At 44.8% G+C, this 26381-nt stretch overlaps 1 protein-coding gene across 5 annotated transcripts; it reads right to left on the reverse strand.

Annotated features, from left to right (window-relative positions):
* Positions 1-1587: 1587 nt before the first annotated feature.
* tfg (trafficking from ER to golgi regulator) lies at positions 1588-26381 on the reverse strand. Of its 5 annotated transcripts, none has more exons than XM_083775933.1 (8): positions 26254-26381; positions 23262-23475; positions 17928-18011; positions 13617-13763; positions 11799-11960; positions 11255-11383; positions 3676-3771; positions 1588-3066 (listed from the first exon to the last, which is right to left on the reverse strand). In XM_083775933.1, exons 2-8 carry the CDS (start codon positions 23443-23445, stop codon positions 2630-2632), a joined length of 1239 nt encoding a protein of 412 aa, XP_083632059.1. In that variant the 5' UTR covers positions 23446-23475; positions 26254-26381; the 3' UTR covers positions 1588-2629. The 5 variants fall into 5 exon arrangements, with proteins under 5 accessions (XP_083632059.1, XP_083632058.1, XP_083632057.1 ...); XM_083775932.1 differs by having other exon boundaries at positions 3691-3771; positions 11255-11401; XM_083775931.1 differs by having other exon boundaries at positions 11255-11401.

The raw sequence follows: 26381 nt of genomic DNA on the forward strand, positions 1-26381 counted from the left end.
AATAAATAAATATATATATACACACACACACACACACACACACACACACACACACCCATATGGTATATAGATTATACACGTACACAAATTTATCCAAACATCACTCAAATTGGTACACATCTGTAGCAATGTGATCAAGACGTTTCCGTCCGATTTTTCATATTCCATCAACATTGATGGCTCACAATACCTGACCCGGTGCTCCAACCTGTGCTCTGAAGACTTGGCCTTTTTCTAGTCTCTGCCTATAGCCTGAGCTAACGTGTTAGGTTTCTGGTCTAGAGGGGCGGGGTCGCGGCTGAGATTTATGCGCACGCCCTGATTGGATCTAGTCTAGGGGAGAGAGGCCCCTCCTCTCTCCCCCCTAGTGCAGTGCTGTGTCACATAATTTGGAGCGACGCCCACCCAGAAGTGTTTACTCCCATTTCTAGACCAGAGCGGCCTATGCAACGGTTCACCATAGAGTATTAAAAGATAGAGACTGAACTGGCACGAAGCTCCGCCCCCCCCCCCCCCCGCTATTCATGTCAGTGGAAGTTGCTCAGTGGCGTTTTGAAGCCGCCGGAGGGACCGTCTATTTCCGCCTTGGACCACCACATTTTGGTGGTCCAATGCTGAAGTGCAACCGAGCGCTCAATGTTAAAGCCCAGCTGCACGGGTTTCCTCGTCATGAATCCACGGGTCCGCCTGCAGTCCTTCCTCTTACCACTAGGGCCCAGCGCTTCAACATTGGAGTGCCTAGCTGGCCCCTTGCGGTTCACCCAGGCTTTACATTTTTGCGCCGACGAAAAAGCCTGGGTATCGAGGCTAGTCTCTCCACCAGACCGGATGGCTGAAGGCCATAACGTAGACCATGTCATCGCCCCTGTCCATCGATATAACATGACCAATGTGGAGCGTGAGCTTGTAGATGTAATAAAGATCTGATATTTTCACAGAATGTTTGCATATTACGACAAGATTAAGGATGCCATGATTCACATGGTTAACTGCATTCCCTGGAATGGAGAACAAACACTTTATCCATGTTCTCCAAAGCCTTTCAATCTTTCCCCCAGGACACTGGCTGGCTCCCCATAGGGAGTCGGGACATCTCAAACATCGGCGCATGTGCTTAACACAACGAGCCACTGCATCTCCGACTGTCCTCTTAAACAGCAAGCGTTCTCTGCATGTTGGCTGTACGTACGTCAAGAGTAAAAAAAAACATCACACGAGGTGATAATTCTCGCTGAAACATGATTTATGTACATACAGACAAAACCAAATCATCCAAAATAATCTCTGCGCTGTTTTTCCTGTGCTCAGTTTAGACAGTTTGACACGAGGGACCCGCCACCACATGTTCCCTTGCCATCGGACACGGCCAACCACAACCCTCCCATCAGGAAAACAAATATGAATACCAGCATTACCACAGTTTTCCAAATCCGGGTGGGAGAGAGAGGCCATTGGTGAGCCAAGCTCAACACAAGAGACATGAACTCACAAACCACAACGTGAGCAAAGTGTGCAGAGAGAGAGACAGAGACACACACACAGGGAACAACAAAGCAGTGCCAACAGGAACCAAATATCAACACAAACTTCAAACTGGGTCTCAGTCCTTTATTAGGTTTCATAGGAGAAAAAAAAAAAACAATGTTACAGTTTATACATAAAACAATATCACTTGATGGTGGAATTTCTGATTTATATATTATTAGTAAAACACGAGAGAGAGAGAGAGAGAGAGAGAGAGAGAGAGAGAGAGAGAGAGAGAGCATTAGCAATAAGCCATGCTGGAGGTGATCTAAAAGGCTAAACACTGTAGGATCCTTCTGGGTGCATTGACCTACATGTCCCTCAGCTAGTAGTGTTCCCAACACAGGGTAGTTTCAATGGAACATCATTACTACCAACATGGCGACGGGATATGATCAAATAAAACAAAATGACGACACGGAAGGGGGGGGGGGGGGGGGTGGGGGGAGTACGACTTCATTAGGTCTTAGATAGTGTCTTAGAAAGGTGTCTTCTAACCAAGTGCTCTGCTGTGGGAACCCATATGTGGTTCAGCTGAACACTTAAGGAGCGTCAAACGTCATCTCTGTACAGAAGAGCATACGACTGAAGACGTGGATGTCGGTCACATCAGCCAAGACGTGTGCTGGACGTACCGCAAGGAAAACCAACCAACGAGAGTTCAAACGAGACCAGTGTGTGCAGAATACAGACTCATTAACATCTTTACAACGACAGACAGAGAGAGAGAGAGAGAGAGAGAGAGAGAGGAGATTTGTTGTTGGTTGGGGGGGGGGAGGGAGGGGGGTAAAAGAAGAGTGTATGCGTGATTGCGTGTGTGTGTGTGTGTGGTGGGAGCAGAAAATTGCAAACGTGTCCCCACAGCAGGGACAACAGAGCACTCAGCACAGTGGCATACAAACATAGAAGATTTAGACAGAAGGAAAGTAAGAGGGGTTTGGCGTAATTTGACATTTTGATATTTGTTACGGGTGGATCGGTGGGTGGTGCCAAGTGGGCAGATCTGCACGCACCCACACCAAAACAGAGCCAGAGCCACACAGGGGGGGGGGGGGGTGGTTGGTTGAATATTTTAAGATTTTTTTAAATGTTCCATTTTCTCTTTTTACCGGTATCCGGGGCCCGGCTGAGTGTACCCCGAGCCGTAAGGAGGGCGGTTGCGGGCGTAGGGGTTGGCGGCCCCCGGAGGAGGGGTGCCACCCGGAGGAGGGGTGTACGCGGGCCGGGGCTGGTACCCTCCTTGGCCGGGTTGGGAGCCGCCGGGGGGCATGCTGTAGTTGGCCGGTTGGGAGGCCGCCTGGGAAGTGTAGTTTTGGGCAGGGTAAGCTCCTGGAGGGTACTGCTGCTGGGCTCCCTGTGGCGGCGGCTGCTGCTGCTGCTGCTGTTGGCCACCTTGGAAGGCTGGTGCCTGGGGGGCCTGACCAGGGGCCGGGGCCTGGGGCTGGGAGGTCGGGGCTGGGTAGTTCTGGAACTGCTGCTGCTGCTGCTGGGGCTGGGGAGGACCAGGCTGGGGGGCACCGGGCTGGGAGCTGTATCCTGCTGCTGAGAGAGAGAGACAAAGTATTCTGAATCCTGACCGTTTTCTGAAAAAAAACCTATGTTTCTATGTCAGTGGTGCTGGTGCTCAACCTTTTTCAAATCAAGGACCCCCAGAATTATCTGCATTTGGCCACAGACCCTGAAAATATCCCCAGAGGCTCAAAGATTTGAGTTTAAAACGTTCTGAAATGCTCTGAAAGAATATATATTCAAAGGTTTGCGGCACATTTTCAGGATTTTGAGAAAGAAATATAGCAAATCTACAAGCTACAAGCTAGCTACAAGCTACAAGATCTGCAATTTTTCAATAGCTAAAGTACAAGTAAGACGCGCAAACGCATGAAGCGAACGCAGCTTGTGTGTGTGTGGTTGTGTGTGCGTCTGTGTGTGTGTGTGTGTGTGTGCGCGTGTGCGTGTGCGTGTGTGTGTGTGTGTGTGTGTGTTACAGCTGCGCCCTCTGGTGGCGGGCGGGTGGTGTAACAGCGGGACAGACACACACATACACAGACATTCAGCCCTTGCTGTCATAGTAAGTGGCTCACTGCGTTCGCAATAACATAACACCAAAAGGGGTGAGAAGTATGTGTACTGTGAGTATTATGTTCTTCTTACCCGCGTACTGCATACCATAGTGCTGCGGTTGTTGTGGAGCAGCGGGCTGCTGGGGGGGGTATCCACCTGGAGCCTGGTATTGCTGGTACACCTGGCCTAAAGACGCAGACACAAACACAAGTCTCAGTCAGGACACAGGCAGCCATATTACCACGTGTAGACAGCTGTGTTTTCATTAGCCAGTAATTACCTGCAAAATAAAAATAAAAAGTGTGATAAAAAGAAACGTAAACGTTTCACCGTTTGATGAGATGAGATGAGCAAAAGGTCGCACAGATCTCAAAGAGTTCTTCTAGATCTAAAACTGAAGCTAATTACCTATGAGAATAAATAACTTCAACTTGTCTATTGAATGTATATTTGGTTCTACTGTAACTCTCATCCACTCTCTGGGGCTTTATTTAGTCCAAAATGACTTTGGGCTAAAAAATTGTTTTACGACTACCTCAAATACTTTCCAGACATGTTGGCCGGCATCAAAAGTTCATTGCGGAAATCCGGACAGACAGTACTTAAAAAGCAAACATACAATTAGTCTACGCATCATTAATATGCACATTATGCGCCTTCATCCATGCCTCTGCGTACATGCACACACACATCTCTACACCTGTACATCGGGACAGAATATAGAAAAGCAGTGAAAACAGCTGCAAGCACCATTATTTATTTAAAAAAAAACATTTGTTCCTAAAAAGCCCATTGCAGAGACGCAAGTCTTTATGGCACATTTACAGTCAGCTTCGGAGCTCCAAGCTAAACAGTACCGCACACGGCCAGGACAGGTGCCTCTGCAGACAGAAATACATGGTGAGGAGGGGGGGGGGGGGTCATACTGTACAATAAAGGCTCTCACTAAACAGGCCCATATAACCACCCACCGTAAATAAATGTAGGCTACACACATGCACAATCCAAACACGTCTCTGAATCGGTGCAGAGAGGCTGCCGTCTGTGCAAACAGGCCTGTCCAAGTCTGTAGACAGCGACTTCCTCCGATGCTTTTATTAACCATGACTTCACCACCAGTCCACACTACTGCCCATGTCCACATGTGGAGGATGATCCCCCCCGTCATCCCACTACAAGCTTCTCAATAACATACGGCTCCGATGGGCTCGGAATATTACAAGTGAGCCTTAGTGTGGAACATCATATTAGATGACGAGTCTCGTTTGATTATCGTATGCACGAATCAATACCGCCGTGACACAATTATGGTTCCATTGTGTGTTCAGAAAACATGGAAACTTATCTCTCTCTCTCTCTCTCTCCGCCCCACCCCGAAAACCAGCGGGCAAAGTTTTCCAACTAATGTCTAAGCAAACATGCAAAGACTTGGCAAAACTTCTTTTTTTTCCACCTTTACAAGACCCAAAACACACTCCAAGATCTCCTGCCTGGCATGTAAAGTAGGGCGACAACACATAAAATGCACAAAGGGTAAAGACAAATGAGAGAAGGCTGCAATCAGGGTTCACTGGTTTTTCATGTGCCAGTAAAAACCAGAGTGCCGATTTTCCATACTTTGAGAAGGATGATAATGGAGCCCTATGGAACTCCTGAGAGTTTAAAGAGGCCTATGGCCTGCGGGAGAGACAACTAACGTTATTCTTCAAAGGACTCATGTTGTCACAAAAGGTCAGTTCAGTGAGCAAGGCTCTACGGTTCAGTAATGCAGTGGTTCGTAAACTGGGGCTCGGTTTCCCCCAGTACATTTTGGGGGGGTCCCCAGATGATTAGCTTAAAGTGCAACATTGTTTTCTCACTCAACGCACTAAACAAACCAACATACAGTAATACGTGTATAAAGGGTATCTGCACATTTCTAAAGTTAGAATTGAGCGGGCATTTACTTTATTATCAATGTTGAAGATTTAATTGTACTGTGGAGATAACTATCAAATGTAGACGGATCATGAGTTGTTTTGTGTTGTATTATTGTTGTGTTGGATGAATGTTGTATTTATGTATGTAATAATATGAAAGAAATATTGTAATCATATGTTTAAGACCCCAGGAAGAATAGCTGCTGTGTTTCACAGTAAGCTAATGGGGATCTAAAATAATAATAATAATAATTACATTTAATATCAAATTTGCCAAATATTACACAAGATAGTAAGATCTACAAGCTTGTAGATCGGCTACGAAATGTGATGCCTACAATTCATGCTCGTCAGGGTGGGTGGGGGGGGGGGTCCCAAAAGGTTTGGGAACCATTGCAGTAATGCACCAACTCACAGCAGTTTCACAGTAGCACAGTCACGTTACGATAATTCATAGATAATGCAGAGGTGCATGCGATATGATACCGTTTATTCCCCTGGAACGGAATTCCAGTTGAATGTGCAGAATGGAATGCATGCCAAGTTCTAGCAGCTGAAGCTGTATGTGCCAGAAATCCAATGGAAGACAAAAAGAAACTCAAAAAACTTAAAAAAAGGTATATCCAGTGATTTCACTTGATTCAAATATCACTTCTTTTTTGTTTTGTTGTGATAATCCTCCCTACTATAGAGTGTGCTGACCATATAAGGAGGTCCTCCATGTCCCCAGTTTACCCCTGGGGTAAAAAAAAAAACCTGTAGGTTTCGATTTTGGCTAGGTGGCCCAGCCGTCATCCAATCAGGATAGAGACATGATCAATTGGGGGCGGGCCTTGTGTGTGTGCTGTTGGCCTGTTGCGTCCCCACCCCCCCACACTGTAGTGCGTGCATGTGCACATCTTGTGGAACGGAGGTTTTTCCAAATCACCCAAATCACCGAATACTCCTTTAAAGTGAAGTACTATTAAGCAATGGAAACTTCACTTTTTGCTAATTGAAAAATCTTAAATACGTGACAAACAAAATATGTATTCAGCAAAAGCATAGCTTTGCAGTGTCGGTCATGATGTGGCAAACATCTGTCAGCTCGCTGACAACGACTCAAAACATGAGCGCCATGATCTTTACTGTGCGAGTCGGTGCACGTGCACGTGTGTGTGTGTGTGTGTGTGTGTGTGTGTGTGTAATTGGCTGCATCGCATGTTGTCTCCAGTCTGCTATCCATCATGGGTGTTATGTAACAGTGATGGAAGGATGGGCTGCCGTCAGGCCTCATTGGCCTGGGGGAGTTCATTTCTCTCTCAGTGAATACAATACGCGGGGCCTACAGCGCTGCTCGGGGAAACAGAGAAATGACTGGAGGTCTGTGGAGGGGTAGGCACTTTGGCTCCGTCGCTTCTTGGAGAAGAGAAAACAGAACTGGAAAAATGATTCTGTGGAAAACGCAGTTTGCCTGTAATTCGTCCGACTTCTAGGGATGCCTTAATAAGAGAGTCATGAGAAAACACGGGCCTGTTTGGAAACTAGGAACTAAATCCCACCAAACACACGTCTGCCCATCTGATAAAAAAAAAAAGAGCCTCACGCAACTGTCCAATCCATTCTTGCACACGTGCACATTTCACAATTTGCCTCAACAATCCTACTGCCTAATTTCATCAGCATCTTTTACACTAAAAGGTGGAAAAAAAATCTATACCATCGGCTTATGGATCTAATTAGCAGCATTCTTGTGGCCACAAGTAACCTATGCTGGCATTGAAGTGGGCCTGAGGGTATCTTTAAAAGACCACATATGCTCATTTGGAATCAAACCTCAGCTATTTCCTTATATAACTTCTCATGCATTGGCAGGCCTTTGTTTAAGCCCCATTATATCAATAGCCTACAGACATTTACTGTCCTGCTATAACCCATTCTGGGTGGGAACCCCTTTGTGTTTCAAGCATTATGTTATACTTTAGCTATTGAAAAATAGCAGATCTACAAGCTCATAGCTCTATGAGCTTGTAGATCTGCTATTTTTGAAAAATCGTGAGAATGTGTCGCAAATCATTGAATGTATATTCTTTCAGAGTGTACGTTTTTAACTAAAATATTTGCTTCTGGGGGGGGTCCCCTGGAACAACATAATTTCAGATGGGGGGGGGGGTCGGCGGCCAATTACATATCATTTTGGGGTACCACCAAGAACGACTCGCATAGAAACCTAGGTTTTTCAGGATTTAGAAGGCATTTGTAGAATCGTCCTCGGGTCTAAATGGGATAATGGTGAAGCTAGAAGTTGGCATGCTGACTAACAGTCTCTCTTGCAGCTATAGACACTAGGAGTGTAGTTGAGGACCATTGAGGAGGACAGGGTGAAGTAGGAGACGGGGGCCCTGTGCGCCAAGGGAATGCCTGGCTGGGAGAAATATGTCCTTGCTAAACTACAGCCGTGTGCCGACCATCTGCAGCCTTGGAAATCTATACAGACAGAGGAGGAAGGGAGGGAAGCGAAGAGGGAACAGACCAGGGGACGATAGTCATGGACTTCCAGAAAGCTCTGCCGTGTTCATTATTGCATCTGGCCTCCAATGCATGGCGAGACATGCATGGCGAGACATAATTTAACGAACGCCACCGACAGACCCAAGGTCAGTGGCTCTCGGTGTCTGAATCCATTATGTATGAAGACATGCACACAGACATGAGAGGGGGGGGGGGTGTCGTTTGCAGACGTGGTGGTGGGGGCATATGGAACCGCACCGCGACTACAATTCCTGGAAATCATGTGCCTCTGTGTGTTGCAGTGAGACTTGAAAGGCTCAGACAAGCCCAGTCAGACCTCCGTGCCGTTATCTCGGCCGCTGCAGCAGGCCATACCTAGCGCTGGCTGGAAAAACAGTCAAATGTGAACATCAAAGTGGCAAGCCGTCATGACTCGTCATGAGAAAAAAGGCAGCTCTGGTATTACGGGAATAAATAAAATAAAATACATTGGGTGCTTTTTGCTGAGCTTGCCATTTTTCTTAAGGCTAGTTATGTTTCTGTCAGACTACGCCTGAATAATGTCCCCCCTCCCCCTCCCCCCCACCCCACCACCACCTGGATGTACTAAGCTCAAACCAGACCCTATATAGAGCCTTTGACTGAGCCAAACCGCAAAACTGATGTTTTTCTCACAACACAAGCATGCGTGTGCTTATTTTCCAGTGTTGCAGGTGTGGTTAAGGCAAGGGAGTCAGTGGCATGGTGGCTCTAGGGTGCCGTGTGGCTAAATTATGGCTCTCCAAGGGTACCACTGGAGAGTTTCTCCTACATTTAACTTGCCTCTGCGGCCAACTGAGCCGAGCGAGAAATGCTCAGAGCTGTCCAAGACAGAGGTGGTATATACACCAGGCAATGCTTCACTTAAAAGGGCTGCACCTGTGCCTCTGCGTGAGGACATCGAGCGAGAACGCGAAAAGCCCTGCGCCTAATTGCACATCTCAGAGAGAGAGCACGGACAGACGAGATTAACGTGGAAAAGTGCTCTCCGTCTGACCCGCATCCTCCTGGAGTGGATCAGTGCCGAGGAGATGGACGAGAGTTTGGAAGCCGTTTATTTTCATTCCTTTCTCCAATACCGTGTTTTGAATCCCTTGTTCATTTATCTCTCTTGCGGAGACAAACCCCTTTTCTGTGTGCAGCCTTGGGTCTGGGTCCAACATGTCAGCGGTTAAAGCGATAAGACAAGGAGGGGGCCGTGATAAGGCCTCCGCTAACTAAGACGAATGCCCGGGCGGCCGGACAGTGTTGTTTACACAACGCTGATTAAGATTCCTCCGTGGTGAGCCACAGGGCTCATTCCTCATCCTACTGAGGCTCCACAGGAACATGTCCGATGTAGGACCGAGCAGCTGTTGAAGTGGAACTGTAACAACAGTGGGAGCTGCGTCGCCATTACCACGGCTGTGCCTGTGTTCCTAGATCGTAGATTTGTCAAGCAGCCTACAGCCAGTCTGCCAATCTTCCATGCACACAAACGAAATTTGATTTGAGAATGGGCAAACATAGAGGGGCATGAAATTACATCTCACGGTGAATAACGGGCAGACTGAGCGAGAGTGGCACTGTGGCACGCATCTAGATTCAATAAAACCCATCTACAGCGATAATATCACGGCTAAGTGCGTGCCCGGGGTAAATGCTTTAGTCACAGTTTATGTCTGGGTGACAAGAAAAAGCAGTGTAATAAGAAAGAGAGTGAGAGATGTGTGTTTCACTCAAATGAGCCCGAGCTGAATTCAGATGCTTGCACAAAATAAAACATTTATTTGTAGCGTCTATAACCCTTCTGGACCAATTTTCCTATGAAAAATAAGGATTCAATTATTGTGACACTGACTCATTCATATAAAAAGACAAAAACGTAGTAAAAAAAATACTGCGTGGGGAACCAAGAAGGAAAAAACACTCCTGGGCAGTGGACTATGACATTGGTTCTCCATTTATTTCAGGCCGCGACCCCCCAAAATAATCATAATATGTGAACTGGCCTGGGACCCCCCACCCTGACAAGCAATTGGAATTGTAGGAGGCATTACATTTTGTTTGACTCTGTTCCACGGATACAATTTTTGTATCAATACATACAACGTTTGCGCTACTGTATGCCGTATTTGAAGTGGACTCGGCCACTCGACTGGAAATAAAAACGTCTGGGTTTCCGAGGCTAAAAAGATCTTGAAAAGTCTTAAAACCCCTTAAATTGTCACTTTAGACGTATGAAGATACCATACACTTATCCCGTATGTTGGTTTGTTTACAGTTGAGTGAGAAAACAAAGTTGCACATTAAGCTACTGTAGTAATCATCTGGGGGACCTGCTAAAATAATTTGCGGACCGCCCTGGATCCCGACCCACAGGTTGAGAACCACTGGACTAAAACATTTGTGCAAGGCAACACTACTACTAGAGCCAACCACTCCAATGACACGGCAAACTAACCTTTATAAACGTTCCCGCTAGAGGTTATAATACGGTTCAGGTTTAGCCTCAGCTAATGCAATGCACAACCCCAGTATTATTAGGTTAGAGCCATAACTGTGCTTTGGGGGAGACAACAAAATAAAAGCGGCCTTGGATCAGTGTCCAGGTAAAACATAGTCCAACTTCCTCTCTCAGTAGGGGGTGAGATTTTAGTGCGGCAGAATTGGCAGCAATTCTTGGAATTACACCCAATGTTTGCACCACACTGACCACAGTAAACACACACACACACACTCACACGTGTGCAGGAGGTCTCAAGAGGACTGCTACCGTGTTTTATAGATAGTCAGAGAGGTGCTAAACCACCCCAACTGCTAGTCTCAAGACTCCCTGCATTATTATAGGTTCCTACTCTTGAGAGTATGTGTCTCTGTGTACTTTAATGAAACAAAAATGTGTACACCTTAATAATGACATTGCCCATAACATACACTAGATTAGAACAATACAAGCATGGGGTCCACCTATGCTTTCTATGGCATAGGCAGTGGGAGAATCTAGACGCAGCTGCGCGACATGACTAATTAATTAGAGCGACAGAGAGAGAGAGAGAGGAGTGTGTACGTCAATTTAACAAAGGTGCAGACGATCAGAAATCAGCAGAGAGAGTGATCGACGTTGTCCCAGACTTTTTTTTTCTCCCTGGAAATAAAAACATCTGGGTTTCCGAGGCTAGAACAATACAGGATAAGAGAGTGAGTGTGAGTGTGTGTGTGTGTGTGTGTGTGTGCCACACCATCCATGGATGCTGGGGGTCCCTGCTGTACTGCTGCATAGGGGGCCTGGGGCTGAGGGGCGACAGCAGGCGGCGGCGCTGCAGATGAGGAAGAGGCAATGCTGTCTGGGGTTCCTGAGCGCTCCTCAGCTGCAACACCAGGGGGAGCTAGAGTGAGATATTCATACATTGACCGATGCTGTACGTGTATGCATCATCTACGATTCTACATCTAGTTGAATAACTGATACAAGTGTGTTGTTTATATTCAATATCGTTTCTACAGCACCCGGGAACTCAAGCAAACCCCAAAACTAATTAACTTTCGACATTGAATCCCGAGAGTGATATTAAGATTCATTCAGTGATATCAGTACTAGAGCCCTGCATCGGGAACAGGAGCCTGCGGTGGTACCCACGGGACCCAGCGCAAATGTTGCGGGATGGTGCGGGACTAAAATGGGCCTCGTTTTGGGCCAGGGTCGATCATCATTGCGGGAGCGGACGGGAGTGGTCAAGACATCCAACAGGAGTGGATTATAATAAAACACTATTCTTGTACTACCTGACGCTTGGTCCTCGCTCAAGCCAAAGGCCGAGATGACATTCTTGTTGACCTCGTCCTGGTTCTTCAGGGGGTCGAAGGCCGACATGCTAGCGGCGCTGACCGGGGTGGCCTGCTTCGCCACCGGGTCAGGCATCACCGCCGACGCCTGACCCGTCGACTCTAGAGGAGCAAAAGGGGGGCATGTTTTAGGAAGACGTAATCACGACCGTGATGGAAAGGCAGTTGACAGAAAACAGATACAGGGCTGAGAGAAAATAGCAAATATAGCAGAACTAGCACTAGTGCAGAGTCGTCTGTGGAAGGGCGTTCATTGGAAACAGATCATCGTTATTAACGCATTTTCGGCGGGAACCCTTTTTGGTGTTTTTGTAAGCATTATGTTATGCAATAGCCATTTAAAAATAGAAGATCTACAAGCTCATAGCGCGGCACCGAGTGTCGCCCTACGAGCTTGCAGGTCTGCTATTTTTTTAAGAATCGTGAAAATGTGCCGCAAATCTTTGAATATAATGCTTTCACAGCGAACGTTTTTGACAAAGCTTTGCTTCTGGCGAGGGTCCCTGGAACAACATATTTTCAGATGGAGGTCAGCGGCCAATTACTATATAATTGTTGGGGGTCCTTGACTGGAAATGTTTGAGAACGACTGACATACAGTAGAAACATGGGGTTTTTCTGAAAACTGTCAGAATTTAGAAGGCATTTGTAGAATCGTCTTCAGGTCTAAACGGGTTAAACTATAAAACCATCGCATGAGTACATCTTACGAGGGTTTTGGAGAGATTTGAGGTCTGTTCGTTACTAACCTCTGGTTTTGGGCGTTAATACAACAAATGCCTAGTAAAAAAAAAGGGGACTCTTCTACCCTGAGTCCAGGAAAAACAAATCCACCTGTTTGGTCATGCTTGCCAAATAACACACGCCGATTTTATGACTTTGGCCCGGGAGGGGGGGGGGGGGGGGGGGGGTGTATGGAATAGGAAGATGTGTTATTACTAGTCTAATTATTAATGCCATCTCATTAGAGACAACAACAAAAGGTTTACAACCCCGATCTAAAAAAATAAGGAAAAAACACTCTGTCTTAACAATGTTTCAGCACTGCCATGGAGTCAGCCAGTCTATTGGAATACTGGACAACTCACCCCGGTGCTTGCCCGTTTTTCCTCCCGGAATTTTCACCAGTGACTGAGGGGGATAACTTTGTAATATGCTATTGGCTGTTTGTATTCTTTTTGGAAAAATATAAAAAGATACTCCTGTGGAAAGGCTATATTATTTTACTTATTATTGACCCTATAAACAATTTAGTATTATTTAGTATATGTAAGGTTTTGCACACTCAAATGGTACCTCGTCAGATAATCCCCACATATCCTACAACAACTTCTGTGAACAGACTTCACTGTAGTAGCTTTTCATGAATTATATTTGTACTCAGGCTGTCTGCTGTCATGAAAGTTTATAGTTAGAGAAATTCAAAGTCCAGCCGTCTGCTGTCCAGCCTCTCCCACCCCTCACTGGGGAGAATTCTGGGAGGAAAACAGAAACGGGGCGAGTTGTCTTGTTACAGTCTATTGTATCAGGGGTGGGGTGGTGATAAGTGTACCATGGCACACTAGTCCGTGTGCTATTCTTCATTTCATATCAAGTGTGCCCCCGTGTGGCTATATCTTCCACAGTCTGCAGTAAAAAATAAAATAAAAAGCCGTTAAAACTAATTTGGTTGGACAGTATTTCCAACATACCAAAACATGTAACGAATAAGTGCCATTTTTAGTTTTTGGCTTAAGTTTGTGTAGTAGTGCTATTTACCACTGTCTGGTGCCGTGGCAGCCAGGCCTGGGTCCGTGGGGGGTTCCAAGCTGTCCAGGAGGCTGTTGACTTTGTTCCTGAGCTCGATGAGCTCCCTGCGCAGGTATTTCACCTGACTCGATTCCAGGGGCCGCGGCTGACCGTTCACTGAGGATAGAGAGAGAGAGAGAAAGTGAGCAAATCATCACGGTTATATTTATTGAAGGGAATTCAGTTAAGCCAAGCCAAACATTTCTCCGACGTCTCCACACACACAGCAGCCATCCCCACTGCGTTGGACCTCCGGGACAGTGATGGATAGAACACAATCCGTGATCACTCTAACAGACTTGCATAATACAGTCCCCTTCTTATTATTCGTGTGGTGCTATGTTCTAACGTATTTAAAAAGAAATTATATCGCACTTTGCTGCAAGACAAATGTTCTGTTTGGGGGGACAATGAGGCCTTGAACTTGAACCCGTGGGTGACATAAAAATGGATGAGTTGCCGAATTGAGGTTTCGGTGATTCAGGGGAACATTCCTGAGGATAAAGCCCAAACAGGTTCCAAAGCAAACCATGAGAGTGTGTGTGTTTTTGGGATTAACATTTACTAGTGCTTAAATGTCAGGGCATCTGTCATAGTAGGGAGGCAGACTAACCATGCTGCATTGGTTCACACTGCCGCGTAATCTCATCCGTGTAGGTGTTTCCTGGTGCCAACAGTTGCCCACATACCGTCTGTGATCATGGGAGCAGCCCGAGAGCTTTTCATGCAAACAGGAATTGTTTGAGAGGTCATGTATGCTCTTAACCCATTCTGAACGGGCACCCATTTTGGTGTTGGCATCATATTATGCTTTAGCTATTGAAAAATAGCAGATCTACAAGCTCATAGCGCGCCACCGAGTGGCGCGCTATGAGCTTGTAGGTCTGCTATTTTTGAAAAATCGAAGAACGACTGACATTTTTTTAATCTGATCTCAGGTCAGAATGGGTTAATAATGAAACTGTCAGGATGTAATAGACATTTTTAGAATCTGATCTCAGGTCAGAATGGGTTAAGGAACGTGTATTATTCACAGTTTACTAAGATCTTAACCACTAAAGCCCTATTTTTCTTTGACTTCAAATATCGAAAACATACGATCTACCAGTAAGATGCCTTTTAAGGCGACGGGCGACCGAAGGGCTGACACACTGTACCGGAATAATGTCACTTCATTATGTCAGCACTGTCATAGAGGTTTCATTTTACATTGTCTCATATAGGCCTGGGCCATGGCTTAATGGTCCAGGCACCTTGGCTGGTAACCCAGTCTGGCAGTGTGCCGCGGGTTCGACTCCCGATCCCGACGGCCTTTACTGCATGTCACCCCCCCCCCCCCCCCCCCCCCATCTCTCTCCCCATTTCCTACTGTCTGTCCCTCCATAAAAAGAAAAGTATAAAATAAAGGCGAAAGCCACAAAAAATTGTCTCATATAAGCACACCCCCCTGCCTTATATGAGACAATTTAAAATGAAACTTCCTTCCATGACATTAATATTTTGGGCTAGTTCTCAAATATCCCAGTGCTCCTTCCTGACTCAAGGTTACAGCAATAGCTCAGAGAGCTATGTCCAAGCTGGGCTGCAAAAAAAAAAAAAAAAAGAGGGAATGGCAGCCTCATCACCACCACGCCCTGCCAGCTACAATAGGAGACCAACAGACCATGGAACCACGGAAACATGGGTGCGGCAGGGCACTGGTCTGAGGTCTGACGATGACCCTTGGTGACCGTGTGACCTGCACCACTGTGACTGCAACAACTACATTCAATGTGGGTTTTTTTGTAGGCACTACGAATACAGTTAACCACATAAGCCCTATACAGTATAGACTAGAGGGTATGCGCGTGACATCATCATCATCATCATCATACCCGGAAGTTATGCGGGAACGCCTACAGAGTGGCAAAACACTACTTTCTGGCCTTGACAGGCCATACATCCAAACAGAAAAGTCCTGTCTGATTGACGTCAAGCGACGTTAAACTCACTTTTCCACTCACTTTGCCACTCGATTTCCCATTGACTTTATGCATGCGCATACCCTCTATACGATTACTGTAATGGCAAAAACAGCACATCTACAAGCTCACGCTTGAACATAGATCTGCTATCTTTGCCCCGAAATAGGGACGCCAGGCTGAAAGTGGTACAGGTCCAATCTTGATAGACACGACCACCATAGAAGGTGGCCTGATTGGGAGTCCCCAAATGGACATTCCTTACTGGATTCCAGCGTTTCATGTTTGAGAGTCTGACACTATACAGAGTTTTAAGGCCCCAACACACCAAACTGAGTTCTCCTGACTAATGTCGGACAATCTGTTGGGTCAGACGTCAGGTGTAAGTAAGTACTGTAGTCGTGTGTGTTGACCTTACTTGGCAGCCATTTCGCTTATTTTTCTGTGAGCCAAGACTCCAAAGCAGGTCAAACGATCTACACACAGACAGGAAAAACATGTCCGAGTGACAGATCGGCTCGTGTTGAATGAAGTGCATGTGTGAGTCGAGCCCAAACGTTTCAGAAGTATTGCACAACCAAAAGGGAACAGAGCATTCAATCCTCTGAAACCTGCTGGACGTTCACTCATCACTCATCTCTCTCTCCTTCCATAGCTGAAACAATGTAATCAACAATCGGGTTGTCACATACAATCAAATGACCTGCAGACCTTTCCGAAACGTTGAACTGCTTGAAACGCTGGGGGCGCTGCACCAGAAATGCCGGGAGCGATGGTCAGACTTTAACATAGGAATGCATTGCGGACTGGTACTGCAAGCTCAAATGGTGTTCTCAGTGGAAACGGCACCCAACATTGCAGTCTCTCTCACACACATTTGCCTTATGCCTATCTACTGACATTAAACACACACACACACACACACACACACACACACACACACACACACACACACACACACACACACACACACACACACACACACACACACACACACACACACACACACACACACACACACACACACACTAGTATTGCCAACAGTGATTCTGTTTGATGGTCGGGTGTGCGACCAACTACCACCGACGACAGAGTACACACCAGACATTCTACAACTGATTTTCGGGCCATCTAACTATGGCTTACTGTGTCACAGCCTTTAGGGTTTGGGGTGGGGGGTTCAGGAGGCATTGGATTAAGACATGGGACTGCTGGGAGATTCCAGCTATTTCCACCCGCTCAGAATCTCGACACACGTCTGGGGGGAAAAGCGCTTCCATGTGAGGTCATGACATGTGTCAATGCTGCAGAGCTCAACTGTAATTGGGATGGAGCAAAAAGAATAATACAGAGCTTTCATTTTCTCTCCCTCAATGCTTTTATTTTGACTTCTCTGTGCTCCGTTAACTAATAATAGCAGGGACGGTGTGGACTGTACAGTGGCGTAATTGAGAATGGAGAAAAGGAAATGACATCAAACATTTCCATTAGAGATCACGGAGGTGTGTGTATGCGTGTGACACCTAAAGACACCGACAGACATAGGTTTAAAGGGGAAGTTCGCCCAAAAGATTACTTTATTTCCAAATTTACTTCAATAAATTTTTCCTTCAATGTAAAGGAATGTTACACCAACAAAAATGCTCCTTGTATTCCTCACATCATGGAGTGAGTAAAGGATAGAAATAGTAATGTTTTGGGAGAACCGAACTTCCACCTTTAATGCAAATTGGCAACTTCTACAGAGAAGCTGCAATATGGGTTATCTCAGCATCACAACCTTGAGAAACAGTAGGTATAGCACATTCATCATCGTCTCACTGACCAGCTGCACTGTAGACCGAGTTGTTCCGTCATTAGCACATGGAATGAGAGTATGGAGCTAACTGAGTGATTTGGTGTAATCACTGGGGGAGGTGTATATCTGGCAAAACACTTAAACAGAGAGCAAGAACAAATATAACTAGTCTTTGCTGAATATATCCTTTTGTTTGCATGGCAAGCTGCAGCTAATCCAACTCATAATATGAGCTGGAGCTTTGGTATTGCTCAGGAGGGAGGGGGGAAACGCATGCCTACACTGCCCTCCAGTGGTAGGTTTCTGAGCTTCTGGTAGAGGGCATAATCAGTATAAAGTGATTGTGTCACAATAAAATTATATTGAATGTTTAAAAAGATTATACAGAGTACATTTGATTATTCTGGTACATATGGTACAGTAATATCAAATGATAACATGTTTCTGACAAACAATGAAGAGCAAATCTGCGTCTGTGAGACGTTTACAGCTTTACACTTTAGAAAAACTCCCATATCTTACCAAACAGAGTGAGTTTGAGTATTCTACTGCACTGGATGGCGAAGGACAGGTCGGAGCTGTCAAATATGGTGATGAGGTCATCATCTGCAAGAGGAGAGAAGAGGGAACACAGTACACACGACACTTAATAATACTATAAATAGGAACATTATGTTATACTATAAATAGAAAGGAAAGGAATATATATACACTGAGAGCAGTCGCCGACACTTTGCCAATATGTTTGTAAGTACTTTATAATAACTATGTTCATATTATTCTTTTGATGATTTCTTTTATACTGTAAATACTAATGTACTACTGTTAAGGACATATGAAAACACTTCCTAATGCATTCTGTGACTTGCCCTGCAAAGACTCCGACGTAACACAGTATAATATCGTAATACTGATAAAAGTATTGAGTTCAGCTTTTACAATTCCAAACATGACCCGCATCTATATTAGTAGCTTAGTATTACAATGTTATTGTATTTTATGCCCAATGAATTTGTATTTAGTTCATAAAGTTAACATAACTATAATAAATGCTTTTGAAATTAAATACAAAAAAGGTTACTTTTCAGGATTCAAATCCAAAAATAGCAAAAAATAGCTGACCTACAAGCTCAAAACACGTCAGACTGCGACGCGTTTTGAGCTTGTAGATCGGCTATTGTTGCTACAACAGAAATATGCAATGTGGCCCTCTGGAGTGAGTGTGGAAATATAGTGGCCCTCTCCAAAGTTGCCCACCCCTGATGTAGACAAAGCTTTGTCCATCTCGTAGGGCTGCTTGTTTTGATGAAAATTAGGTTATACCTTGTCGTCAACATTACTACAGTGTTGTTTGTGTTTAAACAATGTTTCTAATATTAGGTATTGATTGTACCGTAGTGAAGTTACATCTGAACAGAACACTCCTTTTATTTTTTAGGAATAAAACATATCCGCCATTTCCGTATTCCCATATTGCTCTTTGCAGCATCATACAAACATACACTTATTTATAAAAGAAAAATGATATGCATGTAATCCTTTCATGCATCTCTGATCTCTCCCTCACACACTTACTGTAAGTGAAAGAGTTAACGTGTACGTCCACGCAGACACCGTCCCTTGCCAAATCAAACAGACTATTATAATTATGTGAGAGCAGGTTTGAATTCTCTGAAATGGACAATCTCCTGTTGTGCTCCATGTGTGAAAGGGAAAGGACAACACCAGACAAACAATGTCCCTGACCGGAATCCCTGGACAATGTCCAGAGTTCATATGGGAAAGAGGCTAAACTAAAGGGCAGTCCATACTGTCTCCGAGCACCAAACTTTTCGGAAAGATCAGACTTACATTTTTTTCTCCGAAGTAGAGTTCGGCGAGTCACAACATCTGCAGCTTTCAGAACAAAAATTCGGAGGAATGCGTTTCAGAAGTTGAGAGTGACGTCATGTTGTAGTTGTACCGGAGCTTTCCGACGAAAAGTTTGATGGTCGGAGACAGTATGGACTGCCCTTAAGTAACCTACTTGCATCTGTGAACTATATATACACATGACAACAACCAGCGACAGCCATTATGTCTGTATGTCTGTCCGTCCGTCCTTCGCATATCTCGAAACATAGTCATCTGATCAACTTCACACTTGCCCGATATATTGCCGACTGAGGACCGAAGGAAGTGCAGTATTCGAGTAGGGATCAAAACATGCACGGCTGTAACCGAGATTCCTGTACTTGCAGAAAGCTGTCAGTGAAGTCTATAAAGGCTCTTATTTAGAGAGGCCTTATCGTTTAAGGATCTGTATCTTGCCTTAGGCGCTAGGGGGAGGGAGCCGTGTAAACTAGTCAGTAGCTTGAGCCCAGTGTTAGCTAGGTACCTCCTTCTTAAGAATCTTATATGAATCCAAACACTTAATTGTAGCATGAGATATTCTTATTTTAGTATGAGATACCTGTAGTATTATTGCTGAATGCTTCAATGTGCCATACTGTAGATTGACGTGACGCCATGGCCTAACGTCACGCTGTCAACAGTTTCCGTGACATCACCGGCCCTACCCGAGCCCTTATCAAACCCTGTACACTCAAAACGCTGCCACCCTTAGATCTCCATATATGGAGCTGATCTGTTCTGACATTCCATATGTTGATCTGACCTCATAAAACCCTCTAAAATCAAGACACTCTAAATATGGTCAGACCTCATCAAACCCTGTACACTCAAGACACTGCCCCCGCTGCCACCCTTAGATCTTCATTTGACCCACACGATATAGCAGATCAGATGCAAATATAAAAAATATAAATAGTGGAGCACCTCATGCATTTAAGGCTTTATGAAAGCAGTGACGCACAATGAATTAGGCCTATAATAAAACAGTGAAACATCCGACCGTAAAAAGTCAACAATTCTTATACAGCGCCTGACACAGGTAACCTGACGCTGCCAGATCCAAGAAGCTTGCTACACAAATTTGTTTAACAGCTTATTGGGATCTGGGATCGCGGAAGCAAATTCGATGACGGGGCTGTTCCTTTTTTTCAAGATACTTGGTAGATGATTGGATGGGACCATCTGTCTATCACCGTGTGGGCGTGCAAACACAACCAATCATATTGACGTGTCTATATAGCTTCACATCCGGTTTCGCACATATCCCGCCCTTAGCTCACGCCGATTGGTTCGGTACGGAACGGATTTTTGTCAGCTCAACTCCCTGAGAGATCCCAGATGAGTGCTGTGTTGGGGAACATGGTTACCCAATACCGCCCTCATCTGGCAGCGTCAGGTTATGACACAGGCAGTAGCATTACTTCTCCATCAAAAAGAAAATCGTGAAAAAAACACCACCCGACCGTAACATGAACTCTTAAATCAATCAATCAAGCCTGACAGACGTTCCCTCTAAATCTAGGCTCTATAGAGCGTCGCAGTCCCGCCCGCTACCAGGGCCCAGGAAATGATTCCCCGTTGATTTACCTCATAGACATTTCAAAAAGTATTTATTTAAAGACCTTTTAAGCAAAAGGTCAAAGCAAAACGGCAGGTTACGACACTTTTTCTTGTTTTTCTTCTTTGTAATCATTTGTTTGGTCCAAAATATTGTGTTTATTATCATGATTTGTCACGACTCGAGTTGGCTTTGTACGACGCTTAAAAGGTCTTTAAATAAATACTTTTTGAAATGTCTATGGGAAAAATGCATTGGGAATTTTTTCCTGGGCCTGGAGTCTCTATAGTTATATGGAACACAAAAAAAAACGAAATAATGGTAGGCCTAAAAGTAACAAACAAAAAAAAAAACAAGTGCAGGCCTGTGCTGTGCCAGGACGACTCTACTCACTGCTGTTGCTGTTTTAATCCGACTGCCATTGTGTGCCTAAAAGACCAACGTGTCTACATTCTTTGGCAACAGGGAACCCGTTATTTGCAAACTTAGTCAGCCTAATTTATATTATTATATATATATATATTGTGGCGTCTCGGGCCGGGACCGCACGCCACGGTATAGCCACCTCGGGGAGAGAGACAGAGAGACAGGCAGAGTCAAGCGTTGCCAACGGCAACGAGGGCGTGTCCTGGAAGGAAGGTACATCCCAGCCCGTCTCCTCGTCTGCCTTAACAAGCCACCTGCTGCGCGACCACACCCAGGCAGGTTTCAAAAGGCTCTGTCCTGCTGTGCTCACACTCTCAGACTCTCCCGAGAGACAGGCTGGCGTATTTCCAGTCATGAGTGAAATGTGATGACAAGACTAATTGTGTGATCTCTCACCTCCCAGGCTCACCTACCCTGTCCGTAGAAGTGATCGCTGGGCTCTGGGAAATAGGCATACTGGCTGGGACACAGGAGTGCCCCTAGCCCCCCATTTTGATGAAGATTGAGGGACAAGGCCCCCCAAATCCAATTATAGAAGAGACCTAAGTTGTGACCATGCTCTGTGGAACAAAGAGCCCCTGAGTCAAAAGCCCATTCCGTAATGGGTGGACATTTGTTGTTTCTGACCAACAAACAAATAAAAGTGCCTTTGTATTTAGCACTCTGAACTTGAACTCTGTGCCTTTTTTGGTCTGGTGAAACAGTGCCCCCACAATATATATATACACACAGGGTGTTGAGTCTAGAGATCTCCTATTTTCTGCGTGCCACTCACCGTGGCCTCACCACAGCAACACCAGTCCTCCGCATTCCCAAAATAAATCTATAGGCCTAGTTCAGGGGTCTGCAACAGGCGGCTGTAGAGCCGCAAGCGGCTCTAGAGCACACCCCTAGTGGCTCCCTGTAGCATTCAAAAATAAATCTATGAAAATGTATAGTTTATTTTTTCACATATTTATTTTTCATTTATGGTTTCTGTAGGAGGCCAAACGTGACAAACACATGTTTTCCAATTTTGTAAAAATTTGTAGAATAAATATACATTTTCAACACATAATGTCAACAAAAATGTGCGTCATAGCATGCGACACACTCTGCGCCGTGCCAGCCAGGTGTCTATTATAAACAAAGGCTGTGTGAGGCTTCTGCCTGCTACACTAATATGGCTTCTACAGGGAGAAAAAGAAAGATAGCCGACGAAAACAGAGGATTTAACAGTTTGTGGACAGATGCGTTTGCCTTCACAGCCAATGCAGATTGACTGCCTTTGTTATGCCTATGTTTAATCTGCAGTGAGAAGCTATCAAACAACAACAAAAAGTAACGTTGAAAGACATTTCCAGGAAAAGCATGCTAAATTTGCAGCTGACCAACCAGCTGGGAATGAGAGTGCTGTTGCAGAACTGCTGAAGAAAGTAGAAGAGACTAGAGCAAACAATCTTTTAAAAAGTGGATCGCATCTTCAAACTCCATCACTACTGCTAGTTTCGTTGCAACCCGGGAGATAATAAAGCGGCATTATAATGCGTACATTTTTTCTCCAGATGGATTTTGAATTAATTTTTGGTCGAAAATAGCTCTTTCAACATCTTGGGTTGCCGACCCCTGGCCTAGTTTCATTCGTGCCATTATACTCAGCCTATGCAAAACGATTGTTTTAATTCAAAGTGATATAGCTTGCTATTCTGTGAAATGTTTATTGTCATTCCGTGTATCTACAAGCTCCAAGTGTTGCGTCCACAGCGCATTGTGAGCTTGCAGATCTTGGAATTTTCAGCATAAGTTCCTAAAACTGTGTCACTTGCCTCCCGTCTCAGAAGAATATTTGGAGGGCCTAGTGGTAATATGTTGAGATGGAGTCCAAAGAGGCTGGCAGAGGTTCTCACAGGTCCGAAAAGAACTGACATGTTGGCGTGAAAATAAGTTCCTTTCGTTAATCGACACCACTACTATACTATCAAGTATAAATCAGGCTTTACCCTCGTCCTTGTACTTGATGGTGACTTCATCGTTGCTCTGCAGCTTGCCCCTGAACACCCGCTGCATCATCAGCACCAGCTCATCATAGGTGATGTCCTCATTGTGGATGGGGATGCGTCTGATGTCGTCGCCCAGCTGCGCTTTGATGATCAGCTTCCCACTCAGGTCCAGCTGGCCGTTCATGGTGCAGTCTGCCCTCTTCTGCTCCCACCACTTAGGGAGGACATTGTTGGAATGATTAAGGGGGATTAAAAAAACCACTCAGGTTGCTAGACATACGTAGATATTACTGTAAAGCTATGACACAGCTATGATGCCCAAACAACTGACAGATTACAACTTGACGTCCAAAATGCAGCAGCCAGTTTTAACTAAAATTAAGATGAGAGAACATACGACTCCAGTTTTAGCTTCACTACATTGGCTCCCGTTTGTTTTTAGGATTTATTTTAAATTTATTTTACTCGTTACTTGCGCAAGCAGAGCGTGCAAGTCCTGTAATCGGCTGCGTATAGTCGATCGTATGTCGGTCAGGTGTCAGTCGGCCAATCAGGGATTGGCTGATGACGTAACTAAGGTATGTATGTATGTTATGTATGCATGTATGCATGTATGTTGAGGTAAGAATGGTGGTCCCTTATTGGCTGTTGATGGTGACGTAATTAAGGTACGTGTCAAGGTTGGTATGAGGTCAATAACGGGTCTAAAGGATTTAGAATAGCAGTTGTAATAGACATCATAGTTAGTAGCAGTACTTGCGTGCTCTGCTTGCGCACAAGTAGGCCATGTATGGTCTACTTGTGTGCAAGGCGCAAGTTGGCACCTTGACAGAGTGCATTTCTTGTGTATAAAGCTCTCAATGAATGCCTGCCGAAATAATAGTCCCAAACTACCCCCCAGGTCCTCCACTGCTGGTCTGCCTAAAAACATGGCCAAGTAAAAAACACGGTCACAAAGCAGCTTTCTGCCTCTATGGGCCGACAGCGTGGAACAAACTCCCACTATACCTTCAACAAGTCAACAGGCAGCCTCTGTAGACATTTTTAAAGCACAGCTCAAGACCTACTTCTACACTCTTCTTTTAGTTGAGTTTTTAAAATCCTTGTTATTCATGTCCTCACTGTATTGCCTTATTCACTGCTGTTATTTTAATGTTCTGTAAAGCACTTTGAGCTGCCTTTCATGTCATGAAAGGTGCTATACAAATGTTATATTATCATTATTAGTATTGTTATTATTATTGATGGTACTAGGTTAATTTGAGCGCATTCGGATTAGACAAAATAAGGTTTCATGCAAGGCTAAGCAAATTATGTGTTCTACAGCTAGTGCATGGATTTTATTATTTTAACCTATTTATCGGGGCAAGTTGACTCTAGTCATTATTTGCATGCAGCTAAAATTACTTGGAGCCATGCCGTCATGCTTTCTGAGGACGAGATCAGTGATGTAGACCTAATATCTGTGCAAATCTGTCATGACATGGCTGTGATTTGTTTGCAATTATTCTACTGCAACGACTTAGTAGCCATCTGTTAGTTTATTTTCCATGGTTGGTGAAGTCAACAATCACCCGTTACCAATAGTCCAGTGTAAATCCACATAATCCGAATGTGTGATGTTTCAGTCACGAATCTTTGTTCAGACTAATGTAAGCCAGCACTGCACTGCCCTCTGGTCGGGTAGGCTACTGGACTGTTCAGTGTTGACTGATAAATCAACTTTGTATTACTAACCTTTACTGGGACAAGGACAAAATCCAATCAAGGTTGTTAACTGAGCAGGGAACCCATTATCCTACTATGTTATAACACTCTGCTTCCAAAGTCTAAGGGTCAGATATGACCAGGTGAGGTGGCAACTTTGGGGCCAGTCATACGGATTCCCTTTTGGTGTGTGTGTGTGTGTGTGTGTGTGTGTGTGTGTGTGTGTGTGTGTGTGTGTGTGTGTGTGTGTGTGTGTGTGTGTGTGTGTGTGTGTGTGTGTGTGTGTGTGTGTGTGTGTGTGTGTTTGTGTGTGCATGCATGCATGCGAGGGGAAAAAATACCAATCCATTTGATAAGGGATTAACTCTATCTAGATGAAATGAGATTATGTGAACGAGGAGGCTATGACACCATTTTATATTTTTGGTAGGCACTTCGCTGTCAGAATTAATACCTGTAGCGTTTAGCCTATTACATGTTTTTTGGAGATAATCTGTTGTTTATTTGCCTCAGTCTGATGAACGACACCCGGTGACGTGCTAGCAATGCTGAGTGTAACCATGCAAGCCAAGCCAGTACAGTAGTGCTTGCCAGATGAATAATTGGCTGGATGCTAGGGATTTGTGTGGCTATAGCTACGTCGCGACCATTTAGCCTAACATTAGCTATATAACTACAGAACGCTTGCAAAATACAACTACATTTCCCTGACAGTTCTGTCAGGAATCAGGACACAAGCAGACAAAAACCTATATTACCGGTATGTCTTGACATACGCTGTGTCGGCGCATACATACAGTACATTGCACTCTAGGTTTAGCAGATAAAATCACTTGCCTGACAAACAATAATACGGGGCAATATTATGACAGATGTTGGGTTAGTCCAAAATTAGCCAAGGTTCAATCACATATGACAGTCATGTTTCAGGGCTACTCCAAAATATCCCCCTGAAATTACACTTTTAGCAAACAACCGGCAAAACAGCTTGTGTTATAACCGATTCCCAATGACACATCTACAGAACACTTACATTAAAACGCAACTAATTTAGAAACGTATTAAGGCAGGGGAGAAAAAAAAGTATTCTATGTTTCTACTTTCTATGAGACATTGACGACACCTGTTTGGGTGAGTAAACGCTTGCTCACTGTGTCATGGGTAGCTAATGTAGCCAAGCTAACAGCTAACTATACATTAGTTCACGCACGGGTACAACACATAGGAGCTCCGTGGATACCAACAAAGTATATTTTAGTGCGTGTCTAAATATCCGTACTCTCACCTGAATCAGACGAGCTGACCACGCACCAAGTTACAGGTTTTGACGATACCGTAGTATAGATGTCAAACCTGTTAGCTATGTAGCAATGTCCCAACATCAGGAAGTGTCCCTCCCGATGACTGGCAACG

This window comes from Protomyctophum parallelum, assembly GCF_964188405.1.
Source record: "Protomyctophum parallelum genome assembly, chromosome: 11".
NCBI classification, from domain to species: domain Eukaryota; kingdom Metazoa; phylum Chordata; class Actinopteri; order Myctophiformes; family Myctophidae; genus Protomyctophum; species Protomyctophum parallelum.